Source organism: Melozone crissalis, unplaced genomic scaffold (assembly GCF_028551555.1).
Source record: "Melozone crissalis strain CALT ecotype California unplaced genomic scaffold, PUWL_Pcris_2 ptg000005l_1, whole genome shotgun sequence".
NCBI classification, from domain to species: domain Eukaryota; kingdom Metazoa; phylum Chordata; class Aves; order Passeriformes; family Passerellidae; genus Melozone; species Melozone crissalis.
In genome coordinates, this window is record NW_026535783.1 from 45949089 (window position 1) to 45972119 (window position 23031).

General features: G+C 36.8%; 1 protein-coding gene across 1 annotated transcript in view; it reads left to right on the top strand.

Moving 5' to 3' along the window:
- Window positions 1–1416: 1416 nt before the first annotated feature.
- Window positions 1417–23031, top strand: part of KIAA2026 (KIAA2026 ortholog) — a 49202-nt gene continuing 27587 nt past the window's right edge. The window contains exons 1-5 of the mRNA XM_054285224.1: window positions 1417–2007; window positions 4252–4452; window positions 7385–8814; window positions 15899–15975; window positions 21279–21368. Coding sequence (XP_054141199.1) covers window positions 1451–2007; window positions 4252–4452; window positions 7385–8814; window positions 15899–15975; window positions 21279–21368 — 2355 coding nt within the window. The 5' untranslated portion in view covers window positions 1417–1450. The remainder of the gene's footprint in view (window positions 2008–4251; window positions 4453–7384; window positions 8815–15898; window positions 15976–21278; window positions 21369–23031) is intronic.

The following is a 23031-nucleotide window of genomic DNA, read 5'->3' on the forward strand; positions in this document are numbered from 1 at the left end:
GTCATAGAGATGCCACTACAGTGTGGGAGCTGCCCATGGCTATTCTAACAGAGTACTTCTTGACTTTATTCTGTGGCCGTGCGATACACACAGCAGAACACAAACCTGAAGACCATCCTGTATGTGGCTACACTTGGGTTAGCTATTGCATGGATCACTACAGTCTTAATGCACAATGATCCTTCCAAGCAGGTCCACCTTCCTGCAGCGTGGAGGCATTTATACGCATGAAAGGAACACCATTACGAGCAAGGTCTGTCTCTGGAGTGATCTCTGAAGAACAAGAATGCCCTTACAGAAGTAGATGTAGAAGTAGAGAAGTAGAGTCCTGCTCCCTTACATTCATTCTCTTCCCCTCTATTTCCTTCAGCAGGGCGCCCTCAGCTTTTCATACAGTTCGGAAAGTGAAGAGCATAAAACCAAAGCCACGCACAGAGGCGTGTCTCCAAGTGCTTTGCAGCGCTGTGCAGGCCATTACAACTGCGGAGCTCCCTGGGGTCCCTCAGGATCTCTTGCAGGGGTGAGCAGGACTGGAGGAAACGTGAGGGCACACGTGAGAGGACCACAAGTGCACCCCAGGCTAGGACAGCGTCGTTAGAAGCAGCCTCCCCTCACAGCGCACCAGCTCCTAAGGCAAGTCGGGCAGAACCGAGTGTAGAACTGAGTGCTTTTGTGAGCTGCTGCCTTGCTTCGGCGGCTGAACACTTGTGGCGCACCTCTGACGGGAGACGACAGACTCGTTAGGTGGCAGTTTTCTCTCAGCCGCCGCAGCACGGCAGCAGAGCCCTGCGGGGCCGGGGAAGCCACCGCCACCGCCGCCGCCAGCGCCTCGAGGAGGCGCCTCGAGGAGGCGCCACGAACAGCCCTCCCCGCCTCCACTGAGGGGTTCTCTGCGAGGCTGCGCCCCAGCCGCGAGGCCCCGCCCAGCCCCGCGCGCACGAGCTGCCGCCCCTAAGTCGCCCCCGCCGGCTCCGAGCTGGGCGCCCTCTGATGACGTCACATCCCACCCAGCGCCCGACAACACCGCAGGCGCACCGCCGCCGGCTCGGCGCGCGCATGCGCGCTGGGGTGAGAGGGTCCGCGTCCTTTCCCGGTCGGGGGGGGCACCCGCGCCCCCACCCTCCCGTCTGCTCGCCTGCCGCGCGCGCCGCCCGTTACCCGACGGACGCCGCGCGGGGCCGGCACGCGCCGCCTGCCCGTCGGGAGCGCGCGCGCGGCGCGGAGGGAGGTCCCGGCCGGCCCGGCGGGAACGGCGCACGCGGGGGGCGGGATGCGCCGGTGCTGCCGGCGGCGGGGGGGGGAGAAGGGGGCGGGCCCTGAGGGCGAGGGCGCTGTCCCCGGGCGGGCGGGGCCGCGCGCCAGCCCAGTCGGTACCTCCCCCCCGGCGACCGCGTCCCGCCCACCGAGCCGGCGGGGCGCTGAGCGGTGTCTGTGTGCGCAGGTGAGCCCGATGTGGATGCGGCGGCCGGGCGAGGCGCAGCGCCGCTGTCCCCGGCAGGTGCCGGAGAACGAGCCTGGGGCGGGAGACATGGAGTCCGACGGAGACCTCCCGGCGGATCCGCCCTCGGCCCCTCAGAGTGGGATGGAGGAGCCTGAGAAGGAGGCAGATGATGAGGGAGGGAACACTGCCTGGCAGCAGAGCCTGAATCCCGAGCTGCAGCAGGGGTACCGCATCCTGCGCGAGTTCCTGCTGGAGAAGTACCGGCCTCTGACGGCGCCGTTCCTGAAGCCCCTCGCGGATCAGGCATTTTTCGGGGAAGAAGGCTCTGGCTCCCTCTTGGGCCGTAAGAGCAGCCAGTCCTTGCAGCAGATGCCCGCTGGAATATGGCTATTGAAAATGGAAGAGAAATTTTCCAGTGGGCAGTACACAGGGATAGCAGATTTCGTGTGTGACTTCCGGCTCATGCTGGAGACTTGCTATCGGCTGCACGGTGTGGATCACTGGCTCTCCAAACAGGCCCAGAAGCTGGAGATGATGCTGGAACAGAAGTTGGCGCTGCTATCCCGGTAGGTGTAGGAAACTGTAGGGGCCGTGCAGCGTGTTCTTTACTATAAAGTAGAACAGGAGCGTGTGTTTCTTTAAATTCCGTTAAAGGAGAACAAGCGTCGAACAAAACCGCCCAACAGAAAGAACCCTGGAACTTTCAGTACTTTGATGAAGATTAACGTTTCCTACGGGAAACTGTTCAAATCTTAATTCAAAATGCTTTGGAATTCCAAACCTCAAAATGCCAAATAGAGCGCAGCATTTCCTGACTAAGATTTTCCTTCTGAAAGAAGCCTTTTGTGAGCATGGAGGGACACTTGTTTACACAAGATGTCAAATGCTTCTTTCTTTATTTTATTCTGTCGCAAAACTGCCTAAACTCTGTATGAATATTTAGCTATTTGAAATTGTTCTTTTTCCAATCTGTGACATTTTTACCACCCTTAAAATACGTAGGAATAAAATACTAAGCCGAAGCTACCTGCTTTGAAATGGTAATCATAATCATAAAATGAGAGACAATGCTTGCCATAGTATAGTCTTAAATGGCAAAATGGAAATCGCAGTAAGTTGAAATGTAAGTCCCGGGCAGGGACTGCTTTCTTATCAGCCAAAGCAGCTGAAACATAGAAAGCTCTCGAGCTATATGGTAGAAAGCGCAATTTTAATCACAACTGAAGTACGTGCTTTCTCTTGAACTGGTCATAGTTTAGTCATTATCAGAAAACCATGGTGGCCTCTTACAGTGTAAAGCCCACCGGTCTTCTGAATGACATAGTATTCTGGATGTGAAAACCAAGAGGTGTTTTTGGTGAAGGATGAAGGTAAAGAAGGAACAGTGTTGGGAAATATGTAAAGCTCTGTGTGTCCATCAGCATTATGTTTGCTAGTGACGTAATCGTGAACTGCGAGGTGTAGGAAGGACACTTCAGGACAGTGGTGCAGAAGGCACCTGAAAGCAGAGTGAATGTATTCAGTGCTGCTGTAGCAACAGTATATTTGAAACTGTTTCTGTGTAACGGCAGTTTTGGGACAGTCTAGTAGTAGAAGGGAAGGAGCTTAATGTAGTGGGGCATGAATGTTCCCAGTTTGCTAAAGTAAAACCCGATTTAAAAAAAAAAAAAAAATTCTTGGCCTAATAGAGTTACAGCTGGCAGATAAATAACCAAATACAACTTGGAAGATTTTGTGTTGTCAAATAGCAGTATAGGTATTTACTAAAAAATAAATTCAATTGCTTTTGTCTTTCTTCCATTTAATGGACAGTCTTTTTCAGATAAATATTAGGAAATATTGAACTGTCTAAAGATAATCCTGCCTCAGTATATAGTGAGTTTGTCTTGTATTAACTCTTCAGAGATTTGTAAAGATTTTTTCATTATGTCTGTGTGCATTAGCTTAATAAAAGTTTCTAGCACCTGTAAGGACGAAGGATTACGGAACCTAGAAGTCTCAAAGTTCTTTTACAATTTTTAATTAGAAAAATTTGTTTGAAGTTTTTATTTGTAGAATGAAATTGAAGAGCTACTTCTTGCAACAGTCGTTCTTATATTATTACAGAGTAGTGTTTAGGTCAATGATCCCCTTCAAGTGATTCAGGGGAATCAATCAATAGTGGTTGTGTAATACCTGAATACTACAAGCCACAGAAAATTACCTTAGAATGGAGGTTCCTGTTAAATGGAGGTTGGATTTTTCTCCTCTGTCCCTCAAATCTTTTCACAGGTTGTGAAAAACTCATACAAGTTTTAATGGAGTCTTTTGAAACAACGTATGAAAAAATGTAACTTTGCAGACAAATTTGTAGTGTTTTGTCCTTCAGTTTTTGGAGTTTAAAATAGGAAGAAACCGGTGTTTAACCTATGCTTCCCCAGCCTGAACCAACTAATAGATCCCCAGACCCTTCCCCTAATAGACCCCACCACCCAGCCCCCTATTTTTAGGTATCTGCTAAAAAGGATACTTGCTTATCTTAGGTCTTGTGGAAGTTTTTTCTTTCCAAATACTTGTGGACTAAGATAGAGAATTCCATCTCCAAATAACATTTGGGAACTTGTGGTAAATATACAGTTTTTAACTGATGTGAAAACATAGGTCGTATTAGTGTGTTTGGTTTAAAATTTTATAAAGGAATTTTCAAAATGGAAAAAATAACTGCTTTTTTTCTGAGTAAGCATGCTTGATCCATGGTTGGTAGGCTAGGCATTGAGGTGTCACTGGTACAGAAGTTCATAGTTGTGAATTGGCTTGCTTTTTTCTTCTAGGCATTTAAGAGAGAAAACATCATTAGCTGTAACATCTAGAGGATGCTATGGGCAGGAGGATGAAAAAACAACAGCAAGCATTTCTACAAGACGTCGTTCCATGCCTCGCAATTTAGTAGGTTTGTCAACGGGCGTGTTTGAGTCTGTGATGGTTCAGGTTCTAAGACAAGAAGAGCAACTGAGAGCAAAAGAGGAAAAGAGGTAATAAGAAAAATTATTTAGTTTTAGTTTTAAATAGTTGTCTTCCTAGTTTTCTAAAGAGGCTAGCTCCTTATGGCTTTTTCAGGTAAATAAATGTGGCGCTTTTGTGGTCTCAAGTTCATGGCTTCAATACAGTGCATCCACAAAGCAAAAAATTAGTACCACTTCCTTGAAAAATTGCTGAGGTCATTTGAATGAAATTACAGCTGCTCTTATTTTAGTGTAGCAAAACTTCTAATATTAACTGAAAGCGTCCATAGTAATTTCCTGCTAGTGCGTTATGGTTTGTGATATGTATCCTTGGACAGTTTTTCATACAATAATTAGCTAAGAAGCTACCAGAATGATTAAATACAGTCTAATTCCATGATTTTGTCACTGCTTCTCTCACTGATAGCCAGAAGCAAATCATGTCTGCCAGTGCCTCTGCTGTTACCTCACTGATGTAGCATTTCAGCTTGTCAGTTAGGTAATAATTTAGATTGTTCGTGTAAATAACTCTGAAATTTTGTGGTCTTCTGAAATTTAAGAGCTAAATAATTCCAGGCAGTGTTTAATGTTAATATGTTTTACTTTGAGGAAAATGAAGCTTTGAAGTTTGTTTACTTTAACAGTAATTTGTGTTACTGCGTCTAAACATGGCTCACAATGGTAAGACAGTATTTGCGTCAGGAAGCAAAATATTTCTAGCTTTTTTCAAAGTTTACAGCTTTGTAGACTTTTTCCCATATGTGACCAGCTCACTTTTAATTTTGCAGGTTGTCTTCATTTTCAGCAGATTTGAGGCTATATGGCTGACTTAACTGTTAGACAGTACTTTTCTCTGTAGAACTTTCTTCTAATCCACTAATCTTCTAGTCACACTTTGCCAAAAGAAAATCAAAGATCACTAGGGTTATTGTTTCTTTGGTAAAATTCTCTTGATTTTTGCTCAACTCTGCTAGAGTCTGTAGAACAGTTTACCAAACAAGATAAAAATTACGCTTTCATACACCTGTTTTAAGTACATTGCTGCAAAACTGTAGTAATTAACTGTTAAGTCCGTGTATCTGGATATACTCAAAAGTCCCAGATCCTGGACAGATGATGGTTGATTCTACAGAATGTTCCATAGTAACAGAAAAAAACGCACAACTGACTTGTCTTTTTGCACCCTAAAATTTTGCACTGTACCACTTATTAAGCAAAAAAAAAAATCTGTCAGTAGATAGCTGGTTTGATATTTCTTTGAGTCTATTGACCTCTCCAAGTAATTTTGCTTCAAATTTCTTCTCTCAGTTTGGTTTCTTAATCACACCATGTTTTTAAAGTAATTTGAACTTTTCTGTACCAATTGTTTCTCAGCTCACCAAAAATGTTCTGGAAGTACCTTTTCTGAGCACTTTCATGAAAAGGGCTTGGCAATTGGAAGGCCTGTAGAGTTAGTTGCACGTTTCCAGTGAAGATCACATTTTACAGTGTGTACAAATTTTCAAAGTGGTGCACATATAAATGCACATACTTTCAACGCTGTTTTTATTTGGAAATGTATTGCAAGTTTCTAAACTTTTGGCTTATTGCTAAAGTACATATTAATGTTATTAAGAAGAGAAAATGGTTATTCTGGTACTTTTTTGTTTTCTTTAGAAATCTAATACACTGAGGTTGGCACAGAAGAGGTACTTTCTAAACAGTATGGAAGACTGCAGCCTTGGGTGTTTTAGTTGGAGACCACAGTGCTGGTGAATGAGTTGTATTTGGACAGGCAGCATCTGCTCTTCACCCAACTTTAAAATGAGTTATCAGGAACATAAGAAAAGGACTCCGTTTCTGGCTACCTAGTGGGCGACTCAAAGTGCTTGTAGCTGTGATTTATGCTTGTAGCCATAATGCATCTTAGTTTAGAATGTCTAAGAGTTGCATACTTTCAGTCCCAGAAAAGTAGGACTGCAAATGCAAGCGCCTTTCTATAAAACTTAGCCCCATATTTAAAGAAATTGTCTGTTGAAGTCCAAGTTTATACATAATTCTTTGCTTTAGATATTTAGATACTTTCATAAGACACAAGCATTTTATGATGAGAATTAAATAAAAATAAAATTAAATTTAAAATACTCAAACATATTAATAAATATCTTCATGTATATTGTATAGAAATAAAAATAAGATAAAAATTAAATTATGTAGGCAGTTCTGTGTCTTTCATCTCTGAAAACATGATCCTCAGATAGGTTTCAGACATGTTCATTAAAACATTTGAATAACTGAATTCCAGCTGCAAGTTAGTAATTTAATTAAGGAAATTGTTGAATGAAGTTTGCTTATATAGTCAATTTTGCTTTTTGTGAGGGTGTTAGCATGGAGTTAACTGGATCCAATGAGAAATATGGAGTATCTTGGCCTATTTTAGAATAGGGTATAATATTGTTAATCTGTATGTAACTTCCTATTTTATTTTTAGAAGTAAGTTTGGAAAAACAAGTTATTGTTAACTAAAACAGTTGTCTGTGTCTTGTCATTACGAGTTCCAGTGTCTGACCTTTTACCTGTGAATCAACACCTAAGTAGGTTAGACATGGTAATTGGGAAAACAAAATAAAATCTAGTCATTGTCTCCTCTTCCCACCAAGAAATCTGTTGCAAGGAAGAAGGAATTTGCTGGTGATATGTGTTGGCTGTCTTAAATAACAGAGGAAATTATAAGAAGAGTAGGGAGTTATGTTGGGACTTTGTTTAAAACTAGTGGTAATAGAAAAAAGTGACAGTAATTTCCCATTTTGGTTGATGCATTCTGCACTGCAAAGTAAGACAAACTGAAGTAAAACTTCAGTATTACTGTGCTCTTTTTAACTTAGAGATAAGTATGTTTGACATACTGTAGTTCTGGTTATTTCCTCCCTCATTTCTTTTTTTTCACTTACCATCTGAATTTTCATGAAATCTCTTTTAATAGGCAGAGAGATCAAGAAAGAAAAGAAGCAGAAGAAGCTAGTCAGAAAGAAATAGAAGAATGGGAAAAATCACTTTTAGCTCAAGCAGCACCTACAAGGATGGAGACAATGTGGGAGATTCCAGCTATTGGTCATTTTCTTTGCTTGGCCCAACAGATTTTAAATTTACCTGAAATAGTATTCTATGAATTGGAACGTTGTCTTCTGATGCCTCAGTGTAATGTTTTTTTATCTAAAATAATGACTTCTTTGTTAAGTCCTCCTCATCGCAGACCTACATTACATCGCAGGCCTACATTTTCCTACAGGACTTGGGAGGCAGCACTCAGAAAGAAAGTGCAACACTGGTATACTGTTGTGGGGCAGACTGACAATCCTAATGCTGCTGCAGAAAAACTTGGATTGTGTCCCCAGTTTTTCAAAGTTCTCGGAGAAGTTAATCCCTTGGACGAAAAACCATTTCATGAGCTACCGTTCTATCAAAAAGTATGGCTGCTAAAAGGTCTTTGTGACTTCGTATATGAAACACAAAAGGATGTTCAGGATGCGGTGCTAGGTCAGCCTATCCATGAATGCAGAGAAGTAATTCTTGGTTATGACTGCTTGGAAAATGCATATGTTCACTTTCCACAGTTCTGTGGTGCAGATGTTCGAATTTACAAACAAAAACCTTTTCAGGCTCCTGAATTCCCATCTCTTCCCATCAAAGTTAAAAAAGTGCCACGTATTAAATTGGAAAGAGTAAAACATGAATATGTAAGCAAAAGCAATGGGGAGGTCAGTTCTGCTGGGAGAGAGCTGCTGTGTCATTCCAAGACAGAAGGAGAGAAAAGTATGGACATTGTTATCTGTCCGGAAAAAAAAGCACGTTTAAGTGGCTTTAGAGTCACCACAGATGAAATGAAGGTTGACTGTGAAGTAAAAGCCTCAAGAGTTTGTGACATCAAAAAAACTGGTTGTTATAAAGAGAACTTCAGGAATTTGATTGCTTCAGGAGAGATTGTGGATATGAGTGGTCACCCTAGCTCAAAAGAAATAACAGATGTGGAGAATGGACAAGGTTGCACTGAAATGTCCAGAGTAAGACCTGAGCTGAGTCCATTCAAGGGGAACACACTGAAAGCTTGCCAAATGCATGTCAATGGCACTTATAATGAAAACCAAGGCAGAAATTACCATGAATCTGCTGAAGAAACGGTGCTAGAGACCTTACTGCAAAATAAGAAGAAACTAAATAAGATGCTAGCAAAAAAGAAGAAAAAGAAAAAAAAGAAGTTGAAGGATATTCTAAATGAAAATCTGCAGAGAAAACTTGATGACTTGCAAAGAAAGCGTGAGATTCATCTTCATCCATTCAAATCTTTTAAGTCTGAGATCCAGAACAAGTTGTTTTTAATTAAAAAGAAAGCAAAACATAAGAAGCACAAGTCTGGTAAGTTGGCATTTTTACTTACAGTAAAAATTAGGAGGATACAGATGTTTTTTAAAGTTGTTTTCTAGTTGATAAGTCTTTATTTTGTGAAAAAGGAGAGCCTTATTGCATTAGACAATTCGGATATTAACTTTAGAGTCAAAATTACCTGCCTGATAACACAAGCATATAACACATCGTTTGATCAAACTGTGATTCATTTGCAGAATGTATCTTTAGAGAACAAAATTAATTGCAAGAGTTAATTCGTTGCAAAAAATATTCAGGACAATAAATGTAGCTGACTGGTTAGCGTCAGAGAGTGTCACTTGAAGGCATTTTATGGTATCTTATAGCAATTGTGGAAATGTTTCTCCGTTTTCTGGTTTATATTATCTTATCCAAATTATGAAGAATCACAGAGTATTTACATGAGATGATGACTCTAAAGTCATTCATAGTGAAACTGTGCACCAGACGGTACTGCTTTGACTGTGGGCCTGGGTCCATCCAATCAGGATGCATCGGCCGCAGAATTTATGCTGATGACATTTTTATTACAGAATTGGGCAGCATCTGGTTAAGTGTTTCAGGTAAGTGATACACAGTCCAGATTTCAGTTAACTTACTGGAAAGTTTCAAAGGTATTTGCAAACTGTAAAGGTACAAAAACCTTAAGTTCAAGTTGTTCAGGTAGCTGTAGTATTTTTGATATCACGTGAAGCAATGTAAAAGCTTAATCCTTTTGAGTCCTGAGCTAAGCTATCTATGCTAGATTTTAGCAGATTCTTTCCAACATTGTATTTTTTGAAATGACAGGGTGCTTTTCATAACAGTGTAGACTGACAGATAAATATTGGATTTCATCTGAAAAGCAGAAAACCAAAACCAAGAATCTGAGTGACCACAAAATATGTTCTAAAGATTAGGAAACTAGCCAAGGTGTGATGGCAGTGCATGTAGCTAGAAGTCAAAATTTAAAGCTCAGTAATATTTAGATCCTAAATATTTGCACATAACAGCTAAAGAACTGTCTTATTATTTAAATCACAAATTCCTCCTTCTAAAATATTTCACTGCCCACATCTAAACAGAAGTTTCAAGAGTTGCAGTTTAAGTTCATGTATGTAGTATTCAGGGAAAGTAATGTATTTTACATTTGCCTTTGTAACTTAGCTCTCCAAATGTGTCACTGTTTTCAGTCTTCTTAAAACCAAGCAAACTGAATAACAATCCAAATGGCAAACAAGGACTCTAGTTTGGAGAAGTGTTGTCCTTTATCGCCTGATATGTTGATGCGTATCCCATCTTATTCTGACTACTTATTCATTTGACCTTGCTGGAGAAAATTTTGCAATAAGTTTACAGCATTGCAATAAAGTGCTTTTCTTCCTATGGTTGTTAAATCTCCATTAGTCCTATGCTGCTAGGCTGAAATGGATAGGATTGGATCCAATTCGTTACAATAACTTGTTGTTTTATAATGTTTCCTAATGTTAAGGGCTAAGTAGTATTTCTTAAAGACTGTCTGAAATTAAATCTTCTGTTTAAAGGTTCCCTTACAATATAGAGCAGAAAAAGTGATTTAGTAAAGCTTGTTCTGAGTCCCCAAAGACACCTGACTTAAATCTGATCTTGGTCATAATAAGTCTTTAAAACCTTCTTTAAAAGTAAGTAGAAGAGAACATCAGGAATGTAAAAGTGAGTACTTTTCAACAAAACTATTTTTTCCTGCTGTTGGTTCTCTTAGGCAGCTAAATGTAACTGAGTCACAGTTTGTGTTTCTATTGAGATGATTTGCATATTCCTGGTTTGCTGTGGCAGTGGTACCCATAGTGAATATTGACTAGTCATGCAGTTTTTCCATCTGAAAACTTCACAGAAATATTGTGAGCAGAACTTACTGGAGAATACAGCTATGTTATGACCTTTACCATAGTGACAGAGTTTTCTTACAATTTATGAAAAGGTGTGACCACTGTACTGAATCTATGTTTTTGAAACAAGGTGATGGTTATTATTGTGGCAGTGTTCTGTGTTAGAATTATTGACAGAGTAGTACTGAATGTTATGGAAAGACAGAGCAGTTCTGTAAACAAGTGCATGCTCTGCATGAATTTTTAAATGTTATTTTCTTACTGGAGTTAGATAAGTTTCAGTGCAAGGCACTGTGCAAGAGCATGAGAATCCTACAATTGCATATTTGAAACAGGGATTGGATGAAATTCAGAACAACTTTAGGGTTGAGAAAGTAGAAGGGACCAGAGGCTGCTTGAAATAACTGTCATGTGCCTGATGCAGAGGTTGTAGTAAATGTAAATTGAATCTCTTTTTATTCCAGTTGATCTAGAAAACACCAATACAGCACATTATTTTAGAAGAACCTTGGATATAAATTCTCTACCATATACTCATGCTCTGGAAAATTCATGGCTGTCTACCTGCTTGAAGTCCATTTTACTATATATATTTTATTTCTTTAGAGTACCATTACGTTTTGTGTATGAAGTCAAGCATTGCTTAGATGAATTCAATAAAATTAATTTAGCAGCCTGGCAGCAATGTTGTAGTGCCTGGTTTACTGTCCTTGGGAGTTTAATATTCAGAAGTCTTCTGGAGACTTTTTAGTGTTGTAAAAACTTTGTCATGTTGTCTAACCTGTAGACAAAGGAACAGCCTGTTGATCATGTTGAAGACATTAAGTGAGATATTCCAGCAAGTAACAATGTACTCCATGCATTAAGCTTCAGTGCCATGTCTTCAGAAGTATGTACCACTCAGGTTTTACAGGGTTTCGGACATTGTTCTGTAAATCAGCAATATTAATGCACTTGTTCAGACCGACTTAGCTCATTTGACTATATAAAAGTGTATGCCGTGTCAATATGGAAGCTTCAAAACTCTATAATAATGCTTCATTTTCCAGAGTGTATCATGTTATATTTTGCAAAGAAGAGCTGTTGGGGGCAAGATAGAAGAATAGAAGATTAAAAGGAAACAGGATACATACAGTAGTTGCCAAATCTCTGAAAGACATAAAGTGTCTTACAGATTTGTTAATGGAGAGATAAAAGGGCCTGTTGTTTAATTTGAGAACACTGCAGGTACTGCTAGAATTTAGTGAAAAAACCAAAAATTTTTGCAATTGGACAGGGCTAACTTAACTGTATTCTACCATGACAAATACTACGGAGTTAGTGTTTGATATTAAGAACATCTGTTCCTTCATCTGGAATATCAAGACCCTCCTCCATATCCAAGAAAAAAGTTGCAGTCTTATTAAAAAAAATGTTTAAGATAAGTTTTTATTCAAAATTCCACTGTGTTGTCACGTTATAATTCGAAGCATGGATTGACATTGCTTTTGTTCTTCAAGGAGAAGCCATAAGAACTCATATACCACAGTTCATAATAAAAAGTTTTACTAGATCTGTAAAAATGTTTCTGTTTTCAAATCACATTGATCCCAATGCAGAAGAAGTTATAGATGATATTGTTCTTGCTGAAGTAATTTACAAGCATCAAGAACGTTTGTGGGGCTTCATCTTTTATTAGTCTCATTTTTATGCCAAAAACAGTACTAGAACAGATCTGAATTATCTCTTTGTTTCCCCTTCTTCACCTTTAGATGGCAAGACCAACTTGAGATGGCTTATGTTTTAGTTGCATCTAATCTCCCTAGTGTGGTTTTTGGATGGTCTTTAAATTAGAGTTCAGATCCTAGTTATGTTACTTTGTTAATTGCTATTTGCTGACGTGTCTGTAGAATTTGTTTAGGCCTGAAAGAAAAACCTGTGGCAGTCAGATTTCTCCTGGACCTACTGAACTTAAGTTTAATGTCTAAGAATTTTCACAGACCTAGCTAAGGGGTTCTTGGTTAATAAAATGTTGATTTCCTATGAACTCCTCTTGGGGGTGAGATGCCTCATAGTCTCTTCCACTCTAAACTGAAACCAAACTGAGATATGGAACCTTTTGGAAAAGGCTGTGTGGAGACAATTAATGATTGTGGCACAGTAAATGACTGTGAATGTAAAGTTATGCTGGAATATCTTTAAATGTGGACAGGAAGTAGGCTTCCTGTGATAATGATTGTGATAATGAATGATTGTGGCACATTAAATTGTTAGTGAATGTAAAGTTACACTGGAATATCTTTAAATGTGGACAGGAAGTAGGCTGTGTTGAATTGAGTAGGTGAACTAAGCAGATTATGTGTATGAGATTCTTAATTTGTAAATATTTAACTAAGGTTTAGTAAGGTTATGCTAAGGTTCTAAGGTTTTTCTTATGGATTGGTTTTAGTCAGTAATTAAGTTTATTTATATGTTGAGTATGCTCGGAAAGATACAGTGCATCGTGTTTCAAAATGCACTGTGATCTAACTACTGTCAGAAATATTACTTCATCTGCTCAGGAATTAATATAAGTCTTTGAGATAATTTCTTCATCCAGTATTATGGACAAAAGATCTCTAGCAGACGTCAGTGAGTGATTTGAGAAGCTCCCTCTCACCAGTGATTTTGTTGTCCCAAGACAGCATTAGTAGCTGGGTGTTTATAACCAATTACATAGAAAAGATACGTAAGTTTATTACACAGTTGCAAGTCTGGGTGCTGAGGGGGATAGCCACAGAACATAACACCTCCGGGTCGCAAAACTGGATTTTTATGTACTTACTAAAAATTATTTCACCTATGTAATATATATGAATTACAGATAACTGCCAATTGGGAAACATTTGGTTTCTGTTACCATTGTTTAAAGCTGAGAAATAATTTTTGGAAAACCAGATACAAGCTTTTCTAAAAGGGAGAAATTATCAGTACTGCCACTACAACTTCTTTCTAATATCAATTTTGTATTTTAAAAGGGTGTTACTGAGGTAGAAGATGAATTTGCCGTAAGTAGTTTGCTGTATATATTAATTCCCTCCCATAGTATAAGTATGTGTAAGGTTTTTTTTACATTTTTAATACATGAAATGAAAAAACAACTACACCATAGGACATCTGGTGCCAAAAAAATGGAAGAATACTGTGATGTTGCTCTATACAGATACGTGCTCACAGCAGTTACCAGCAATTCTGTAGGTCTTTTGGTACATATATTCCAACAGCTATGCTTTATGATATGTCAGACTCTATTTATAATAAAGCTCATTTTCTTATGCTTCTAGATGGTTTCTTTTAATTCTTGGTCTGTCTGTAACGCCAAATCTTTCCTACTTCATGCTTTTCAGATCCTGATGTGAAGAAAGAAATGTTTATTTTATTTGGGTTTCTAATAATTTATAACTCTTTCTAAAAATTTTCCTCCTTTTCATAAGAATATGTTAGGGAAAAGAGAATATTTCTGTTTAACTATTACTTCTTGAATTACACTACATCATATGTCATATACAACTGGATGCGGAAAATAGTCAAGTAATACTTGTTGTAAAATATGTTGCGAGTATTCAAATTGAATGCAAGTTCTATTTTAAGCATATTAAAATTTTCCTTTTCGTAAAGAAGCAAGACAATCTAGCTGCCTTTTTTTTTTGTCTTTTCATTTTCTTTCCAGATAACATAAGGGCTATAGCAAGGAGCCACCATATGATCAGACTTCTTTTTGAGTCATTTTGTCAAGAAAGCTTCTAAGTGTCCACTTTAGTTCTTTCAATGAACAGCATTGTTTTCAGTAGTAGAATGCAGCTGTATTCATAAAGCATTTAAGAAAAATGTGGACAGTTTTGCCCATTGTCAGAGTGTTTGGGTTATTGTTCTAGTAAATAAGCTTCTCTGTTTTATCACTTGTTTTCTAATGTGAAATATGTAAGTATTTATTTTTGGTAGTTGAGGGCTCTTTAAATTTTTAAATATATTTGATATGGGTAGTTTCTAGGTTGATTTATTCATTTTAATATAGTTTGATTTTATGTGGAATTTCAGATCTAGATTCTTCAAGCCCTGTTCCTTGTCCCATAAGTGTGTTTATTTCAGAGTCAGGTAAGATGTACAGGAAACTCACAGTGTAATAAACTGGAACAATAGATGCATAGGCATCTATGAATATTTGTATGTACATGTACATACACATTTGCACACACTTAAAGCATCTGTTAGGAAGAAGATTCAGTGCAATATTTTCATTAATTTAAATATTGAATCTGCCTGTGCTTATATTGTTTCCAAGTGCCTGCAGTCATGCTAGTTGACAACAAATTCCACATTAAATTACTATTTTCTTCTCTTTTTGATTAGTTTTTAAATTACTGTTTGGGACTCCTGAATGTGAACAAGTGATAATGATAGAATGATGGTTTTGGCCTGAGTGAACAAATTAAAGGTGATCTTATTTGAATTTACCATATGAATGTAGAAATAACCATATAAGAAACTTCACTGTCTTGCTTAGTGACTTAACTACTTGATTTGAGAAATGTGTATGATTTGTGAACTCTTTTACTGTAGGCAGTAAAGCACTTCCTTGCCTTCACAGAGATTTTTTGTTACATCCATTTATATATAGCACAGCTGTATGTGAAGTGCATTATAGAAAGTTGTTAAAGTTGTTTGCCTTCTAAAAATGTTAGGTATCGCCACAGGCAGAAAAAACAAAGCAGTCTAATTTCCTTGGGTAAATTCAATATGTTCAGTCAGGGATTTCTAGATCCTACTTGTGTTTTCCAGGTATCTTTTTACTATTAGATACAGATATCCCAGATCCTAATGTGTAATTCTTTAGAGTGTTAAAGAAACAAATCTTGGAGGTAAGATGCTATATTTCTTATGTTTGTGTCTTAAGTTTTGGATTTCACTTCTTTCAGAAGAGTGGTGTCAATGTTACTTTTATGACTTAGATTTTTAGGTGCTGTATTATTGAATATGTAGTAGTAGGCTTTTTTCTTCTTTTTTTTCCTTCCCCTCCACCCAAAAGATTGCAGTACACAGATACTTGTTCAATGCTTGCTTCTGCTGAGTCTAGTTCTGATTCATCAAGTTTACATGACTGAAAACCATCTGTTAGTTGCAGTTTAACTTACAAGCCTGTATGTAATTTAGTTTTATTAATAAAGTACAATGAACAGCATTATGAAGCTTTTCTCTTTTAATCTTACAAGGAAAAAAATCGTTATCTAAAAAAGCAATCACAAAGAAGAGGAAAGGTATCAGAAAGTCTGCCATACCAGAATTTCAGGTAAATTATTTTATTTTTTGTTTTAAGCATTTGAAATCTGAATACCTATGAAATAAGTCCTTTAGTTTCTGATAGAGACCTTGCAAACACTCACTGAAGCTTCTTCTAGTTTTTAAGGCTTAAACTGATAATTTTGGAAGTACATTTCACCTTCTTGTGGTAGAAAATATTTTACCATTTTTATGAAGTGCAGCTGAAACACTATTTTTAGTATTGTTTATGATCCCAGATATATCTGTTACAGTAAAAAGCCTGCAAAAACTAGGACTAAGACATTTTTATTATAGATATAACTGTTTGGATTAAAATTACTTGGTTTTGTATGAGGTGTGACAATGTGATTCTTGAATTGAAATCTGGCTTGGTTAAGTGAAGGACTTGCAAAAACTTTATAGGCAGCTGTGCTTACCCTGCTTGCAACTGTTATTCCTTATCAGCATGTGATTGATTTCTAGGCCTCTAGGACCTCTTAGGCGATAGAAAGTAAAAAGAGTATTAATTATGCTAATATCATTTTATGGTACTGTAGTAGAAGTGTTACAGTACTTCAATTCAAAGTGCTCTTTATGTATGTAAGGCTGCTTGGATTGAAGTTCTCCTTTGGCTATCTTTTTCTTTTTTTCCTTCAGAAAGCAATCTCTGCAAGTTAGGCCAGCAGGCATTGAATCATGGCTATTTTGTAATACCCTCATCCTGAAACAGTTGGTTTCATCATGATCATGTGTTTTTGATGGAGCTAGTAGAATTTCTTGTGTTAAAATTGGGTAGTAACAGTCAATGTTGAGAGATAACTGATATTTAAGTGTACACTTTCTTTATCTATATTGTAATGGTGTTGACTAAAATGTTTTCTAATAGCTCCAGAAAACAGGTAGGTGTCTAATTTTTTTCCCAAGCACTTTGTCTGCATGCCATGGATATATACAGTTAGTTCAGAAATAATTTCTTGCATGATTAAACAACTGCATTTAAGTAGTCTATCTAAAACTTCGTCCAACTTTTTAGCTTTAGTGGATAAAACATATGTATCTCTATCTAAATGTATACTTATCTTCTGTAAAACCTTACATTAAAATGTGGCAAAAGACTTCTGACTCCTTTGATCGAAGCTAGGACTCATATCTGTTTTAGCTGAGGCTCAAAGTGCTGAGCAGTTTAATCTTATTAGGGAGATTTTAACAACGTAACCTGGCTCATTCAAGAGGTATGACTGTTAGAAGAATTTGCAAGTATTAAACCTTTTATGTTTGGAATAATACTAAGACTTTTGGCAGTCTTGTATTTATGCTTCAATATATTTTTCCTCACATACACAAATGGCCAAACTTTATGAAATTATGTAAGTAGTTGAAGGTTCAAGTATATTTTTTAAAAATTTGGTAAAACAGCTTAGATCTTACAGGCCCTGTGAGATGTGATGGTAGGGCATAATCACAAGGATTTTGCTATTCGTGTCTATATATCACTTCTTTTGGAGTGAAAGTTGGTAAATTAAGAAGTATAATATGTTTCAAATGCCTGCAGCCTACAAATGTAAAAAACCAGCAAACCCAACCAGAAGACACTTCAGTTTATAAGATTAGGTTCTGTACTTAAGTATAGATGTTCTGAAAAATCATGACTTGGCTTTAAAGCTGAGTAAAAGAGTACTAATAAGTGTTTGATTATGTGCAGTGACACAAATCAAAATCAATTATTAGTGAAAATTCACAAGGTAATAGTGTTACTTAATCTAGCATTTAGAATACCATTTTTAGAATATATAGCTCAAGACTGCTTGAAAAAAATCCCCAAAGCCCTGCAAACAACAAAACAAACTCAAATCAAAAGGAGATGCAAATTAAATTCTTTTTATCAAATAAAAATGCACAAAACCCCAGTCTTGGTTTTAATATTTTGAGAATTATTGGAGAAGTGGGTTTACAGCTTCATAGATTGTTATTGAGTTGTCTCTTGCTTATTATTCTTAGCTTCTTATTACTGCTGCTCATTAACATTTTAAAGAAATTAATGGTAGTTATAGTGTTGTACAGAAGAGACACTAAAGTGTTTTGCAGTTTTTTCCCAATTACAGAGTACATTTAGGTTTGGTAACCAGTGTTTCACTTAGTCTTTTCTCCTTTCACCTTATGTACATTCACTCATAGCTGCATAGACCTACATGTATGATAAGTAAGGAGAAAAGGAACATGCATGCTCTGTTTCAGTGTGTCTTTAACAATTTCAGTTTCATCATCTATGGTCTATATTAAATGCAGATCCCAAGAGGGCTATCTGGACATTTTCCACATATAGATGTCAGTGATAAAAGGGCAGCTTCATAGGAAATCCAATTATAATTAACAGTCATTACACAAATAACTTGAAATAAAGCGTGAGACCCTGTTGAAGTGAATTAAAATTCTGCAAAAAGTTTGTCTGAAGTTAAGGGGGCAAGGAAGGAGCATCAATGATCTGGGGAATACACTGGATTCTATGATGTTAAAGAGTTCATTTATAGGTTGATTACAGGAGAATCCCAAGTTGGAATGGAGCTTGAGCCCCCTGTCTTCCCTTAGAAAGTTCAGAGCAGATTTTTTTTGTCTTTCTTCCTTGAAGTCCTAGGAGTCAATGAGAGTCTTTGAGAGATTACTGAGATCTGAGGTTGCATCATAACATGAAAGTTGAACGCTGAATTTGAAATTTTACTGAATATCTGAATCTTCCACTTCAATTGGAGTATAATTGGTATACAATTGAAAAACAGGATGCTTATTGCCTATGAAAAAAAGTCTCTATGTAGTAAGTACTGTGCCGTATGCGATGTTTTTTTTGTTGCAGTTAACATGTCCTCAACTAATGAGATTAATATAAACATTTACAGGCTGAATCTTTAAGCCACCATGTAGTGTTCTAGAGAATAGGAACTAGTCTTTCATTCTCTCTGATAATTCAAAATGGAACCACTTTTTCACTTCACTTTCACTTATTTTCTTCATGATAGGTGATTAGAAGGTATGTTCTTCAAGAGCCATATGTGAAACTACCAGTAAGCTATCAAAATGTGACAAAATTATTAGATTGTAACATTAATATCTTTTTTTTTGCCTTTATGTTAACTTATCCATTAAAACATACAAAACATATTAGAAGGAAATGTTGTTTGCAGAAAATTGTACTGCTAAGTTTCACCAATTACCAGCCATATGCAAAGAACACTGGAATAAGAATCTCATTGGGAGAAATAGCACCTAGGATCCATATCAAAATGTATAAAGTAGAATACACTTTGTTATTTTCATCATTGTTCTTTTCAACCTTCCTTCAAAACACTAACTTCATTCTCTAAGATAGGAAATGCTAACCATGTGAGAGAAGTTTCAGAATTACCTTTTTCCCAGTCAGTGTGCATCTTTATTTCCTCATCTCAAATCATACTGGAATGAAAAAATTGAAATTTTTTCTTGAACCTTTTTATAGTGCTTTTCAGTTCCGTATTGGAGTATTTAAAACACTAAACTCATTTTGACCATAAATCCTCCAAGCTCAGCTGCTGTTACTGTCCTTATTTTATCAGTAGGTTATTGACACACAGTTAAGATCCTCAAATGTACTTCTCATCTAATGAAAATTGTCACTTAGGGATTTGATTACTCTTGCCCATCACCCCCTGCCCCAAGGCAATTAAACTTTATTTACTGGCATTTTTTATTTATTGGCGTTTTTCACATTGATGTAGTTTGGATTGGTCTTGTAGGAGAAAGTAAAAAGCAACAATAGACTTTAGTAAACTGAATTGTCAGGTGTATAGTCAAAAAATTGATTATAGTTGTGTAGGGAAAACCTTTATCCTTGCCTTCATTGACTTTTGTCAAGGACTTTGTGATGTACTTTTTTGCTTAATAATATAGTGTCATGGATTTCTTCACAGGCCAGACACAGTCAATATTTGGCTTCAGTTTATAATTTAGGTAACTGGGACTCCTTCGGGTGCAGGACATGCATTTTGAACCTAATTATCCATAGACTTACCCATAGTCATTCTGTTTTCTGGCTCAAGAGAGATACCTTTTGCAAGTAAATTTTGTATACACGGTCTGTGGCAAGACACTGCCAATTTCCTTATTAATTTGTTATTCTAAACTTGATAAATGTAAAAATGGTAAACTTTGATTTAAGTCAATTAATTTCCTCAATGCTTCAAATGTACACAATGTTATGAAAATAAGGGCACATATGCACTTGAGGTTTCTGAAATTTACTTTGCTAAAAGTGTTAATTCAGTGTTTTAGTAGTGACTAGCAAAAGTGCTGCTTCTAATATGAATTTGCTGAAAATCTAAAACTGCACTTGAATTTGAAGTAAAAATATGTTGTTATAAACTGCTGATTTGGGAAAAATACTTAGCAGTTGTTTGATAAAAACATTTTTGTGATGGTGTGTTTTGTAAGGAAAACGTTTCTACCTAAGGGTGTTCAGAAGAAGCAAGTCTTACTATAACATAATTCAACAGAACCTAACATCTTAATAATTTCTAGTTTTTTTAGTCTTAACTTGCCCTAGGTGATGGTAAGACAAAATATACAGATCACCTTTGTTTGACATTTTTTTCAAGAAAATAGCATCCATTTTCTGAAAGAAAAAAATATAATAAGCTGATTTCTAAAGACAAGAATTAGAATAATGTAATACTTTTTTAAAGGATACATTAAGTAGGTAGATTTGGTAGATGACTAGGTTGCCTTAGAATCATCAAGGTAGGAAGAGACTTTCAAGATCATCCAGTCTGACTGCCCACCCAGCACTACCCCTGTCCACCAAAACCACTAAACCACATCACCAGATCCAGATGCGTCTTGAACATATCCAGGGATGGAATACTTTGTGTAAGCATATAAAGTTATGGTCAGGAAAAGTTGTACCAAGTGTAATATGTTATTAACACATACTACAAAGCTAGTATACTTATTTTGCCAGGGAATTTTTTGGTACTCAAAACTGTTCTAAGTCATCACTGTACTTGAGAGAAATTTGGTAGTTGTCATTCACAGAAGTTTTAAGAAAATACCTACATTTTGAAATGGAAGCTTACAGGTAGAAATGTGGTTTATGTCTGAAGAACAAGAGAATTTTCTACTTAGATTTTCCTTTTCTCAACAAGTCCTGATTTTTGTTTGGGATTTTTTTAATGTTTAAAAATACTATAAGAAAATACAAATCAAATGGTGGCACTAAGTAATAATGTGCTTTTAAATTTTATTTAATTTCAATGTACATTTTCCAAGTCCCACATCACCAAGTGTTTGTCTTCATTTGTTTTTTAGCTTATTTGCACTAATCTTGATGAACTCAGGGAATTAATCACAAAGATTGAGAATGAACTCAAAGATCTGGAGGACATTAAAAAGAAATCGGTATGTGACATTAAAAGCTTTCTCTTGTATTGATATGAAACAGTGTCAGTTACTTGCTGAGGCCTGTCAACTCAATTTTTTATGCTCTTCAGTAACTGCATGAAAACTTCCTAAGGTTGATACCTGGAGACTGTAATCGTAATCTTTCCTGTGTGGGATGCTCTGTTCTCAATGTTTTTATGATATTTTTATGAATTCAGTACCTGTGTTAGCACTTATCCATGCCAAAACAAAATATACATAGTGGTAATACCTTAAAATGAGTAGTTAATCTCCATTAAACTCCTTGTGACTCTTTTGCCCTGAGGATAAGTTCTTACCAACAAATAATTACAGGATAGAATTCTCATATCTGCCCATGTAGTGTTGATCAGAATTTCTACTGAGCTGAAATTCATAATTCATTTTTTTTTTTTTTGCATGTGTTATTAAAATTTACTTTGTTTAATATTTATTGAAGGAGTTTGTAGCAGAAAGCATGCCATGTGGCTTTTGATATCAGATTGAGATACAAATTTTACCAATATACTCTGGATCACTGAGTCTATGCAACTGAAAACCTCGAAGGAATAACAGACAAGAGAATCCAGCATGCCTTTTATAGAAGGCAGTGATTCTTATTAAAATGGTAGATGGGTTTAAATACATGAATAGTTGAAACAGCTCTCTACAGAACTCTGACTACTTTTTTCATTGTACCTTTATTGAACCTTTGGTAGGCACTTCTATGGTGGCATTTCTATGAAAAAGTAGTAGTTAGAAGTGTTTATTTTTCTATGTTAGAAATCAGGCTGCTTTTAATTCAAGTGGAAGTTTATAGTCTCATGAAGAATCAATATATTCTGAAGTTATTTCAGTAGGGGAGAGAGCTGTAGTAGAAGAAAGACAAATAAGTTAGGATTCTAAAAGACAAGTGTCAGTGCAATTAGCATAATTGTTAATGTAGACAAAGGAATAATACCAGCCTAATCTTGAAATTATTTTGTAGTTGCTAAATTGTAAACTGGTTTTATCATAAGAATGCCAAGAGGTTATCAGAAGAGCTATGTCAGCAATAGGATAAAAAGCCCAAAGTTAGAGTATATATATGCTAAAATAGCATATAGATTGTATTGATATGCTACAGCATATCAATAATCTATGTGTAGGTGAGACTTTCAGTCTGCTAGTAAAACTGTAGGAACATGACTTCTTCAAGGGTAGACAAATGCTAAATATGTCATAATTGCACTTTAAACTGAAATTTGATAATGTCATTATCTAAGTAAGTTGCATGACATAGCAGGAATACTATGTTTAGTTCTAATTGCACCGTCTTCAAAAACTCAAACAGTTAAGTACAGGCAAATTAAGATACAATTCATTCAGCATTCAGTAGTTGTGAGGTAAGGACTATCTTTTGTTGTGTCTTTATAGACCTATCACATAATGATTCTGTGTGTCTAAACACTTGTGTTGTTAGAAATTTTATGTAGAGAAAAAGGGTTAGGATTAATTGCTGTAGAAGTGGTTATGAGGAAACAGTAAAGTGAGATACTAGTTTTGAAAAAAAATATTTATCAGGGAAATATTATATTTACCTTTTAAACATTCAAATAGAAAAATTATAAATTAGGTGAATAGTCCTAAATTTGAACTTGTTAAAATGAAGTTTTGCTTTGTA